Source organism: Chelonoidis abingdonii, chromosome 4 (assembly GCF_003597395.2).
Source record: "Chelonoidis abingdonii isolate Lonesome George chromosome 4, CheloAbing_2.0, whole genome shotgun sequence".
Lineage (NCBI taxonomy): Eukaryota > Metazoa > Chordata > Testudines > Testudinidae > Chelonoidis > Chelonoidis abingdonii.
In genome coordinates, this window is record NC_133772.1 from 5,592,345 (window position 1) to 5,605,319 (window position 12,975).

The 12,975-nt window shown below is 40.8% G+C and overlaps 1 protein-coding gene across 1 annotated transcript in view; it reads right to left on the reverse strand.

The window, feature by feature from the left end:
- The window catches only part of LOC116825110 (E3 ubiquitin-protein ligase rnf213-alpha-like), a 142,277-nt gene that overhangs the window by 71,807 nt on the left and 57,495 nt on the right, over positions 1–12,975 (reverse strand). The window contains exons 20-23 of the mRNA XM_075065869.1: positions 12,305–12,522; positions 8,621–8,758; positions 7,479–7,670; positions 789–2,259 (exon numbers count right to left, since the gene is read on the reverse strand). Coding sequence (XP_074921970.1) covers positions 789–2,259; positions 7,479–7,670; positions 8,621–8,758; positions 12,305–12,522 — 2,019 coding nt within the window. The remainder of the gene's footprint in view (positions 1–788; positions 2,260–7,478; positions 7,671–8,620; positions 8,759–12,304; positions 12,523–12,975) is intronic.

The following is a 12,975-nucleotide window of genomic DNA, read 5'->3' on the forward strand; positions in this document are numbered from 1 at the left end:
CATATTCTGCCTTTATGTTTCCATTTCTTCACCTGAATCAGAGAAGGCAAGATCCCCAGCTGGTGTAAATCAGCCACAGCTCCATTGGCGTCAATGGGCCAGATCCCCAGCTAGTATAAATGGACATAAATCAGCTGGAGTCAATGGTGCAGATCCCCAGCTGGTGTGACTGGGTGTAGCGCTGCTGGAGTGAGTGGAGCTACACTCATGTACACAGGCTGAAGATCTGGCCTTTTTTTATATAATTTTTCTTCAGCTGGGGAGCTAAAAGAAGTTTCTACACTGGAGAAATCTCACCTTTGCTCCACAGGACAGGGATGGTACAACTTGCTGTAACATGAGCTTTCTAAATGGTAAAGGCCCAGTGACTGTGGTACCAGTTCAGGTTCTGAATTCCCACCCTTTTAATCCAGATCATAAACTAAGCTAAAACTAAGGGCAGATTTTCTGCTCCACTCTGATGTAGATTCTCTTCAGCTGGCTCCTGAGCCACCTCCTGCAGCCCCAGAGCCAAGTCTGGACCCAACAGCCTATTTGATTAACAGTGTCAAAAGATACGCAGGAGCCTCACAGGGAAAGTGTGCCCATAGCTACACCTCTAGCTAGACTATGGATCTACCAGTTCCCTATGTTCTCTGGGGAACCATGAGAGGAGCTGGGACAGAGAAGACTGATTCTCCTCTATCTCCCAGTGCATAAGGGCTAAGCAGAATCTAGCCATTAATCTATATTCAGTTCATATTTATCAGAATAATAATAATCCAGATTAAATCTCTACTAAAACCTACCCATGCCAGCTCGCTCTGAAAATACAAACTTCACGTTCTGTTGAAAGGGCTCTTCAAAGACCTGAGCAACAGGGGCCACCCCACTGGGCACTCTCAGATGTGTCTTCAGGTATTTCTGAATTTCTGCTCCCGTATCACAGGAAAAGGAGACTTTGTATGTGTCGAAGGCCGTCATAACATAAGAATTGTGAGCTTTGGCGTCACAGAAGATAAGAAACCTGTAATCGGCATTGCTGCAAGATTGTGCAAAGTGGAAGAAGAGGGACTCCAGGTTCTTGGAGACTTTGTAAACTAATTTTTCTGCACCAAGCAAGCAATAGATCTTTTTGTGTCTGGGGTCTGGAGAAAGAGCTCTCCTCACAATAAGCTCAATGTCTTCTTCCTCTGTCTCAGGGGTACAGACCAGCACCTCATCATACATTGGAAGAGGTGCCCCCTCAGAGTGCCTATAGACTGACAGCAAGGAGGGTAACATCTGCTCTTCTTTACATGTGACAAGGCAAGGCTTTCCTGCTTCCAAACCCACTGGTAAATTCCTCTCAATGACAGCGGTTTCAGGAGACGTCAGGTATTTCAGCATTTCACCGAAAACATCCAGGCTGATGTACTTGTCTGACACCAGGCCAGTGAGCTTGCTGCAGTAAGCGTTCCAGAGCAAATTCACCTTGTTATGGATAGATGGCAAACTCTCAAAGGAAGTGGCCACTTCATCTTTTGCAAGGCTTTGGAAGGTGGATGGATCAACATCTCTGTTCCTGTTTCTAAACTTCATGGACTTCTGCAGAAAGGCTTCTCTCTGCTCATCATATAATTTGCTCAGCTCTTCAATCTTTTCCTCATCATCAGCGTAGTCTAAGGCAAATTCCATGAGCATTTGCTCTGTGATGGCTGAGTCTGGCAGATAACTCTGGAGAGCTGCCTTACCCACTGATTCATCGTACCCAGACTCAATCAGACATTGGATGAGCTGAGGAAATTTAACAACGTAGTCATTCCAGGACACAGACTGATCATCTTTCTCTGATATATCAACGGATTCTGCAGGAGTTTCAAGTGCTCTCTTTAATGCTTCTCTGATATCCTCTTCTTTAACATCATGCTTGAAAACAGAAAGCATATTGAGAACCTGTGGGTCTGTTTGTCCTTCATGCAGTTGGGCTAACTTGCTACACAAGTAGAAGAGTTGGCGTGCAGTGAACATGTTTAGATGGCAATAAGTGTTCCTTTGAGTCTCCAGATATTTCTTCCACTCTACAAGGCAATGCTCCATGACTTTGCAAATGCCGTCTAATTCTTCCAGGATGGGTTTGTTGCTCTGAACAAGGATTCCGGCTATTCCAAACTCAGCGTAGATTGTTACTTTGCGTTTGGGGTTACAATAAACTTGAGCTTTCCAGTCTATGAAAAGGATGTTGCCAACGCTGAGAAGTTGCAAGTAGAGCTTCCCAACCATTTCAATTTTTTCCAGGATCTGTGATGTGTCAAATACACAATGGGAAAGTAGAATTTATTGAATATAGCTTGTTTTCAGGATCATTATGGCACTTTTAAGGATCTTTACAACTTAATCTGGAAAATTTGAATCATTTGATTAAGTGGAGATTCGTCTTGGGACACCCAGTCTCTCTCTTTTTACATCAGGTAGCCATAATGCTAACATGAAAAGGACCTGCTTTCTGTGGAATATTTGGATTTTTCATCAAAAAACTAAACATCTGGAAATCACATTGTTTCTATCTGGATATCCTGCTATAGTGCCTCATGGGAGTCGTAGTTCAGTTGTTGTATCATGTCTCCATTCTCCTCTTTGGGCTAGGATGCTCACCAGGTAGCCATCTTCCATGATGCAATCATTTCTCCTTGCCATGGGTGGAGACCATGGTGCATCATGGGAGATGTAGTCCAACAAGGGTGGCCAGTGGAGACTGGGAACACGAGGCAGCCAAACTACAACTCCCATGAGGCAGTACCCTGGCATTTTGAGAGAAAGGATAGTCCAACAGTTTAGGCACTAGCCTAAGACTTCAAAAAACCAGGTTCAATTTCCTCATGTACCTCAAACTTTCAGTGTGACCTTGGGAAGTCATTCAGCCTCTCAGTTCCCCCTCTGAATAACTGGGATAACTGCACTACCTCACGGGAGAGTTAAGAGGATAAATACATTAAAAACTGTGAATTCTTTAAGATCTACTGATTAAAAGTGCTATATATTATTTCAGAATCAAAATATTTGGGTTTTTCAGCAGAAACTTTTTTATTTTTGATTTTTCACCAAAAAGTCAAACTTTTCTCTAGCAATTTTCAATGAAAACAATTGTGTCCCATTTTTGTTGAAATTTTCCATAGGGAAAAAATTATTTTCCCACCAGCTCCACTCAAGAATCTCTGCTGATCTCAACACAGCGCTACTACGCTTCTAAGGTAGCCAAGACCCAACCTTTTAGGGCCTGATTGTGGTAGGTGCTGAGCATGGATTACACAACTGTGTTAGTGACAACTAGAGGTAGAAAAAGAAACATTTTGGCTGAAGCTTTTTCACCAAAAAAAGCATTTGGAGGTCAACTAAAACCTTCCATGAATTCATGTCATATTGTTTTGGTCAATACCCCGACAAAAAAAACCTAAAAGTGAATTCCAAAAAATTTGAAACATTCTGTTTAGATATTTTCTAAATGAAACTTTTCTATTTTTCAATTCAAAACAACTTTTTGTTTTCAAATTCAACTTTTTTTTAAAAACTCAGAAAACATTTGAAAGCTCAAAAATAAAACGACATGTTTAATTTTGGGTGAATCAAAATATTTGGTTCGACCCAAAACAAATTTTTCTTCAACTTTTTGGTGGGCTGAAAATTAAAAAAAAAAAAATCAGTCATTCACGTAGCTCGTGAGCCCTTCTGACAAGCAGAGCCTTAGTGCTTTGTTGATCAAACCCAACACAGCTGCCACTGATGTCAATGAAACTGAATAAAACTTCTCTCCCTTTCTTAAGGTGCTTAAATGCCGCCATTTTTCATTTATTGCCACAATGTGTAACTGAGACCAACAGAATGCAGGATTAAAAGAAGAAAAGTTGGGATGGCTGGTTTAACAGGAGGAGGCAGGTCCGAACAAAGTTATGCCATGCTTTTTGCTTGCCTGTATCAAACTATGCCATGCATGAGGCAATGCCAAGACATGTGTCCTACTTAGGAGGGGGTATTGGGGAACTGTCAGGGAGCGTGCCACCCTAGCCCATCCGCAGTGAACAGGTGAGCCCTGCATGGGTGAAGGATGGAGCTTGGCAATACGAATACATGGTTGAGGGAAGAATTTCTCAGGCTGGGATTTTATTTAAAAAAAGGAGGTTTCTCTGCCCCTTCCTACAGACTGACGTGGTGGAGGGGCTTGAGTGCACATGACCCTGAGATCTGAGCCAGCAGTAGCTTTGCTACCAACAGTCTCCCACACTGGATAGGATAAGTGCCAGATCAAGGAGCAATCCATTGGTTGTCCATGTTGGGGGTTGGAGTAAGGCTAACAATTTTATCCCATATAAAGTACATCTGTTAAGGATTTCTCAAATAAACCTGGGAAAAACACAATGATGATAACGAGGAGTCCTGTGGCACCTTAAAGACTAACAAATTCATTTGGGCATAAGCTTTTGTGGGCTGGTGGATGTGGCCCACTCCTAACAGTTGATGAGAAACTGTGAATATGAAAGGAGGGAAAATCACTTTACTCTAGCTCATTACAAAAAGTAATTTTCCCTTTTTTGGTATTCACACCTTCTCATCAACTGTTAGGAGTGGGCCAAATCCACCCTGACTGAATTGACCTCGTTAGCACTGGTCCTCCGCATAGTAATATGACACACCCATCTTTGCATGCATATATATATACACCTGCCAAATTGAAGTTTCCACTTCATGCATCTGACAAAATGGGTTCCAGCCTATGAAAGCTCATGCCCAAATAAATTTGTTAGTCTTTAAGGTGCCACAGGACTCCTCGTTGTCTTTGCTGAAACAGACTAACAAAGCTACTCTTCTGAAACAACTGATGATGATAGGGATAAATGACCTCAGTGATGGAAGGAGGAGTGGATGCTAGGAACATGGAATGTTTTGAGCTTATGTAGGCCAGGAGCACTCCAAAATATGGCAAATACACATGACAGCCCTGCAAGAAATCAGATGGCTGGGAAATAGATCAGTGGGCTGTGCATGTAGTTAGGATGACAGGAGACAGACCAGCTAAACATCTCTTGGAAGGACGTCGTATGGTGTCTGACCAAGCAGAAGACGGATGGATAATACTGAACTAACCTAAGAACTCTTAATGATGGTCACCATCAATGGGAAAAACATGCCCCTGACAGAAAGAGGTGGGGCAAATTGTGAGAGCAGTCACGAACCTCCATAGTCTTTACAGTCAGGCAGTACTTAGAGAGCTTCTCTGGGCAAAAGGCTGAACATCGCCAAGTATAAGCAGCATGAACTGCAGAGGGGAGAAGTCAGAAGAGAACATGCTAGTCTGTCATGCTGACAAGCCTCCAGCTCGCAAAAGCTTATGCCACAAGAGAGTGGAGGCATTTCAGAACTTTAACTGTTTCCACAGATTCGTAATTCTCACACTGCTCTTTAAGGAGAAAGGATCTGTTGTTAAGAATTTCCTTTTGCCTAGAATCATAGAACCATAGGGATAGAAGGGATCACAGCGGTCATCTACTCTAACCCCCTGTCAAGATGCAGGGTTTGTTGTGCCTAACCCACCCAAGGCAGCTGGCTCCAGCCTCCTTTTGAAAACCTCTAGTGAAGGCACTTCCACAGCCTCCCTAGGCAGTCTGTTCCATTTTCCTACTGCTCTTATAGTTAGGAAGTTTTTCCTGAGATTTAATCTAAATCCGCTATGCTGTAGCTTGAATCCTTTTCCTCTTGTTCTGTCCTCTGTGGCAAGAGAAAAAAACTTTCTCCATCTTTTTTATTTCAGCCTTCTACATATTTGAAGAGCACTATCATAACCTCCCTTAATCTCCTCTTTTCCAAACTAAACATACCCAGTTCCTTCAGCCGCTGCTCATGTGACTTGCATTCCATTCCTGTGATCATCTTTGTCACTCACCTCCAGATCCTTTCCAGTTTCTCCATGTCCTTTCTATACATTGGTGACCAAAACTCTACTAGACACAGAATTCCAGCTGAGGACTAACCAGCACTGAGTAGAACGGTACTATCACCTCCTGTGAGTTGCATGCTACGCCTCTGTTAATGCAACTCAAAATTGCCTTTGCTTTTTTTGCAATAGCTTCATATGTTGAGGTTGTGATCCATCACAACTCCCAGATTCTTAGCAGTGCTGCTGCTAAGCCAGTTATCCCTCATTCTGTATTTGTGCATTTGTTTTTTCTATCCTAAGTGTAGCTCCTTACGTTTGTCTTTGTTGAATTTCATTTGGTTGTCTATAGCCCAGTTCTCCAATTTATCAAGATCCCTCTGAATCTATCCTTCAAAGTATTGGCAATCCCCTCAGCTTTGTGTCATCTGCAAATTTGATCAACATGCTTTCTATTCCTACATCCAGATAATTAATAAAGACATTTGGTTTGGTAAATGCACTGATCATCTCGATGGTATATTCGTGAGGTGCAAGGCTGGGAGCTGGGAGATTCAGCTGGTGCCTTTCTGTGTGTGATTCATGAGTGGCTCTGGGAGCATTCATGCAATCTAGCTGGGGGTGGGGCTCCATATGCGGTTGTGCTGAGTGATAACAGCACCTGGAGGGGTTTGCTGCTTGTCCCAGCAAAGCATTGTAAGAGACAGCCCAGGCTGTAGAGTTAAGGGGACTCAGTTGTCCCACAGTCCCAGGCTGCACCCTGTGGATCTCATCACATTGGGCTCCACAGTTCAGCTGCCCTGGACCTAGAAATAAGTGCTGAGACCTTTCAAGAAAGCAGGTAAGCAATTTTTTGACAAAACATTTTTTCACTAAAAATGCCAATTTGTCAAAATCAAAACTGTTCACAAAACAGATGGTTGTGACAAATTTCCCAACTCAAAAAATGTAGAGAAAAAATGTTCAAAATTATTGAAACATCTCATTTTTATATTTTTGAAACAAAAAGTTCCCATTTTTATTTCAAAAAGACTTTTTGTTATGAAATTTAACTTAATTTACACTAAAAAAATGAAAATGAAAAATCGGAACAAATTGTTTTGACAATTGCAAGACTGAACTTAAAAATGCTTTGGATTTTCAGTTAGTGAAAAATTTTGACATTTGGACTTTTTGTCCCTATTCCTGTAGGGAAAATTTTTCAACATTTAAAAAATTCTCTAAGGATGGGAAAATTACTTCCCACCCAGCCCTCCCCCCAGGTTCCCGAAGTTTCCTGCTTGCAATCTCAGAGCTGCACCAGGTCTATGGCAATTCTGAGTTTGTGTTGTCAAAAAATTAATTTAATCTGATATTTCCTTTTTTGTTATTGTTTTTGTTTCTATTTGGAATGAAAACAAATGTCAAAATATCAGAATTTCCCGTGGACTGGAAATTCCAGTTCCTACCTTGGCCTCTTAACATTGAACTAAAGGCATGAGACATCAGTTCTGGAACAGGAAGGCACTTTGCTGGAGAAATGGAGCTTCCCATCAAAAGGAAGCACAATTACAAAAAGTCACATTTCCTTGTTAATGCAGAGATCGGCATTTACCTCCAGGAACCTGTTCACCTCTTCTCTGCCCTGCTCAGCCTTTGTGGCTATCAGCATGAGCTTGTTCTGCAGCTCAGTGAGCTGAGCCAGGCTGTACGTTCTAGAGTCCGTCTTGTCTGTCTGGTCTCCTTGAGTAGCCTTTTCCGCGACATCCCCTGGCAGTAGCAGTGAAATGCAGTTATCGAGAGAAGGCTGGAGGGAAAACAGAGTTAAGAAAGATAAATGCTGTTGTGTCTTTATTCTGTGGGACCAACATGTGTGCCAATCAAGGCCAATACAAAGCATTTCAGAATCTGTTATTCTGCAAGGGTTTTAATCTTAGAAATCTACTCATTTCATTTCACCTGTGCAAGACAGTAAAAGTGGAAGATTCATTCTAGATCTTTTAAGGCATTATGCACAGAGGACCAAAGATATGCAGAAGCAAAATGAATTATTTTGGGCGCTATGATTTTTTGGGACCAACTTGAAACATCTTAAAGGAGCCTGATTTTTCAAACATATCTGAGCACCCACTGTTATGGTGCTTCCAACTGGATATTCAAAATCGTTGGTCACTTTTGAAAACCATGGCCAGATTCCAACTCTTGGGTCTCGAGCTTCTAGTACGAACCACGCCTGAATGGAGAAAAAGGATGATCTTAAGTCCATAGACTCAGTGACCAGTGATTTTGGGGGCCCAGTGTGGCTCATTTTAAAAGAGGTGATTTTCAGACAGTGCTGAGCTCCTGTTATGTTCATGGCACACACAGAGAAGTTAAATAAATATATAAAATACTCTTGCTGGAAGTTTGCATTATGACATTACTTTATTTCTTAGAATTCATAACAATAACACGCAAGGATCCTAACAGAGAGAGAGAGAGAACAGGCTGCTCCCTAAGGCAGAGAGGCACAACTCACTCCACCTTGCTCCAGGCTGGCTCTTTCCAGACTGACTCTGATTACATGTTTCCCTAGAGCCTGCAAGCAGGATCAGAAAAACTTAACTTTTAAAGTGACAGACTCCCACTTTAACAGAGCTTTTAATATGCCACAGTCCCCACCCTTGAAAACTAGGCCTCTTTCAGGCAGCTCAATTTTGGCAGCCAAAGTCACTTTGAAAATGTGGGCCCTTGTATTAAAGGCTGCTGAACTTTTACCTTGAATTTCTGAGGCGTGGAGATGACAAAAATCCCATTGCCATTGATGGCCCTGGCCTGAGACATCGAGGAGCGTTCCACAGACCCATGACAATCATGGACCATTTGCAGCCATTCTCTGTTGTGACAGGAATCTTTCTATTAAAAATAATAATAATAATAATGTATTAGTTCTAGAAGAAGGAATAAAGCTACACACACCAGAACGCTATAGCGTTGCTTACTGAGATACCTGTAGTACCCAATCGCTGTAGTGTTCGCTCCCCTCACAACCTCCCTGAGAGAAATAGTGAGTATCATTTCCGTTGGCAAAGATGGCAAAGGAAGTGGTGGCACATAGGAGTTCTGAAGGGCACAAATGACAGACAGAAACACATTTGAGGTGAGGGGCTAGAGGAATACTGAGGTAACATTATATACAACTATTGCACTTCTCTTTTTCCCTCACCTCAGCTTAACTCTCTGCCAAAGTTTTCTCTTTTCAGCATGTGTCATTTAAAAAAAAAAAGATGACCACATGAAACCTACCACTCTCCTAGTGAGGATACAGTAAAATCGATGTAATTGTGATTATACTAGCATAGTTATTTCTGTATTGGAAGGGGAATAAGTGTAGGGCACCAGTATATCTATGCCCATGCTAGGGGCTATGCTGAGTTAAATATTTTGGTTAAAAAAAAATCACACCCATGACCGAAACAATTTTACAGAACAAAAACTGTGTGATGAGCAAGGGTATCATTTTCAAGGGACCAAACGCCTAAGTGCCATTTTCAAAAGAGACTTAAGCACTTAGGTCTAGAGCTGAATGAACAATTGATTTTTTTTATTTGGTTAAGAGAGGAGGAAGGGGCAGCAAACTGAAAAATCCAAATACAAATTCAGTTCAGTTCAATTCAAACCAAAATTGAATTTTTTTTTTGTCACCGTGACAGAATGTACCCATGTCCATACTCTACACCAGTAGTCTCCAAACTTTTTTGATCACGCATCCCATCAGTAAAAAAAATTTCAGCACACACCCCCTGCCACGCCGGCTCTACCATTTTTGCCAAAGCAAAAACAAAAAACAAAAAAAACAACCCACCTCGGACTCCCACCTGAACTGCCGAAAGAAAAAATAAAGACGCTCCTCCTGCCACGCACCCCCAACAATCCTATTGCATGCACCCCCACTTTTTGTAATTGTAATAATCTTTCTGCAAAGGATGCCTTGCAATGTATCATCTGAAAACTTATAATTTGCAGGTCAATATTATCCTAATAAATATGTGTGGCAACACTGTATGTGAAGTTACAAGATTTCATTATATAATGTTATTAATACATGTTCCAAACTACAGCAGAAGTTGGCAAATAGGCCTGTCTCAAACAAAGGAATGGGTGCTCTGTTAAATTTGCATTTCAGTGGTAAAGAGAGTCATTAAGCAGGAAGGGTAGGCATAAAAACCTCAAACAGGTGAGGGAAAAAAAGCAGTGAACATCCTTCTCCATAGACTCTCTGTCTTCTGAATCTCTGCCCGAAATGTTTCTCAAGAAGGGGACTGCCACTATAAAAAGGAGGGACAAGGACCCCAAGACACCCCTTGCCCCCTCTCCATTGATTCACTGCATCAGAAACGACAAAGGAAGCAGCCATTGAACTGGAAAAGGGGTCCTGACCTAAGAAGTTTGGTCAGTAATTCTGCTGACAGCATGTGGTGAAAAATTTTGATTTGAATTTAACACAATTTATTAAGTTAAACACTAGAAGCTTTATTATCTTTATTATTTTCATAACCGTTTCTGACTTTCATGCTTTATTACTTGTACTCTTTAAAATCTCTTTGTAGTTAATAAACTTATTTTCTTGTTTGTTTCTAATCCAGCGTGTTTAAATTAAAGTGTCTGGGAAACTCCTTTGGGGGGTGACAAGATGCATGCATGTTATTTCTATTAGGTCTGTCAAGCAATTCAAAAATTAATCGTGAATAATCACGCTGTTAAACAATAATAGAATACCACTTATTTAAATATTTTGGATGTTTTCTACATTTTTAAATATATTGATTTCAGTTACAACACAGAATAGAAAGTGCACAGTGCTCACTTAATATTTATTTTTCATTACAAATATTTGCACTATAAAAAACAAAAGAAATACTTTTCTTCAATTCACCTAATGCAAGTACTGAAGTGCAATCCTTTATCATGAAAGCTGAACTTACAAATGTAGAATTATGTACAAAAATATAACTGCATTCAAAAATAAAAAAATGTAAAACTTTAGCGCCTACAACTCTACTCAGTCCTACCTCTTGTTCAGTCAATTGTTCAGACAATCAAGTGTGTTTACATTTGCAGGAGATAATGTTGCCCCCTTGTTGTTTACAATGTCACCTGAAAGTGAGAACAGGTGTTCGCATGGCACTGTTTTAGCCAGCGTTGCAAGATATTTACATGCCAGATGCATTAATTGAATTTCAATAAGGCATTAGGCTCCTAAGTGCCTAAATCACTTCTAAAAATGTGACAGGTTCCTAAGTCAATGACACATTTCTGAAAATTTTACCCCAGGACTTGATAGAATCAGAGAAATGTAGGGCTGGAAGGGACCTCAAGGGTTCATAAAGTCCAGCCTCCTGTGCCAAGGCAGGACCGTCCCTGACAAATGTTTGCTCAACCTGCTCCATCCTCCAAAGATGAGCTCCCTTGGAAGCCTATTCCAGAGCTTAAATATCCTTGTAACTAGAAAGTTTTTTCCTAATATCTAACCTAAATCTCCCTTGCTGCAGATTAAGCCCATTACTTCTTGTCCTACCTCCAGCAGACATGGAGGACAGTTGATTACAGTTCTCTTTATAACATATCTGAAGACCACCAGGTCCCCTCTCAATCTTATTTTCTCAAGATTAAACATGTCCATGTTTTTTTTTAACCTTTCCTCACAGGTCAGGTTTTCTAACCCTTTTGTCATTTTTGTTGCTGTCCTCTGGACTCTCTCCAGTTTGTCCACATCTCTCCTAAAGTGTGGTGCTGAGAACTGGACACAGTAATCCAGTTGAGGCCTCACCAGCCCCGGGCAGAGCAAGACAATTACCTCCCATGTCTTACATACAACACTCCTGTTAATACACCCCTGAATATTAGCCTTTTTTCCAACTGCATCACATTGTTGACTCACACTCAGTTTGTGATTCCTTATAACCCCCAGATCCTTTTCAGCAGTGCTCCACCTTGCCAGCTATTCCACTTTACACTTGCACATTTGATTTTTCCTTCCTAAGTGTTGTACTTTGCTCTTGTCTTCACTGAATTTCATCTTGTTAATTACAGACCAATTCTCCAGTTCGTCAAGGTTATTTTGAATTCTAATCCTGCCCTCCAAAGTGCTTGCAGCCCCTCCCCGCTTGGTAGCATCCGTAAATTTTATAATTACACTCTCCACTCCATTATCCAAGTCATTAATGAAAATATTGACTAGTACTGGACCTGCAGGACCTCATTAGATACGTCCTCCCAGTGTGACAGTGAACCACTGATAACTACTTTTTGAGTACGATCTTTCAACCAATTGTGCATCCACCCACCTTCTAATAATTTCATCTAGGTTTCAGCCATTACTTGTTTTAAAATTCCACTAAGTATCATGCCACAATGTGTCTTTTAAGATATTTATTTTGAGCAGAAAACAGCAAAACTTACTAGCTTCTTTGGAAGTTTATCATCATTTTCTACAGCGTCTCTGATGAGATTTAGAGCTGAGGAAAAAGCTTCAAATCCTGATCTGGGAGTCAAGTCGAATAAGATGGGCACAGAGGCAGAGACAGCGTCTCGGAAGAACCTCACTTTGTCAACGTCCATGTCATTTTCTCCTGCAGAAATGGACGCCAGCTCCACAAATGTAGGAAGTTCCGTTTTGTCTGCAAGAAAAAAAAAATCCAGTGAGTGTGAAACAAGTAATCTAAGAATGCTCAAGAATCTACAAATAGTTTTAATCAAAAGCTGCAATGTCTTTGCCCTCCAACACTGAAAAATCCCTGTTGTTGCTCCATTTGGATATGCCAATTAAAGCAAATGAATAAAATCTCAGATCTAGGAGTGATCAGAAATTTTCCATCAAAACTTTTTTTAGAAATAAAAATGTGTTTTTGACTAAAAAATTTTTTTGTAGAAAGTCTCTGTTTTCCTTGGATTTTTTTATTTTCAATTGGAAAACCAGAAACTTGGAAAAATGATTTTTTCCCCATTTTTAGATTTTTGTCAGTTTTCAACCATAAGTTTTTGGTTGCCAAAAATCAAGATTTTTCCCGGGTTTTGAAGCTGATTTTTCCGGTGGCACTTGATGAGGAGATGTCAAAACCAAGAGAGGAAAA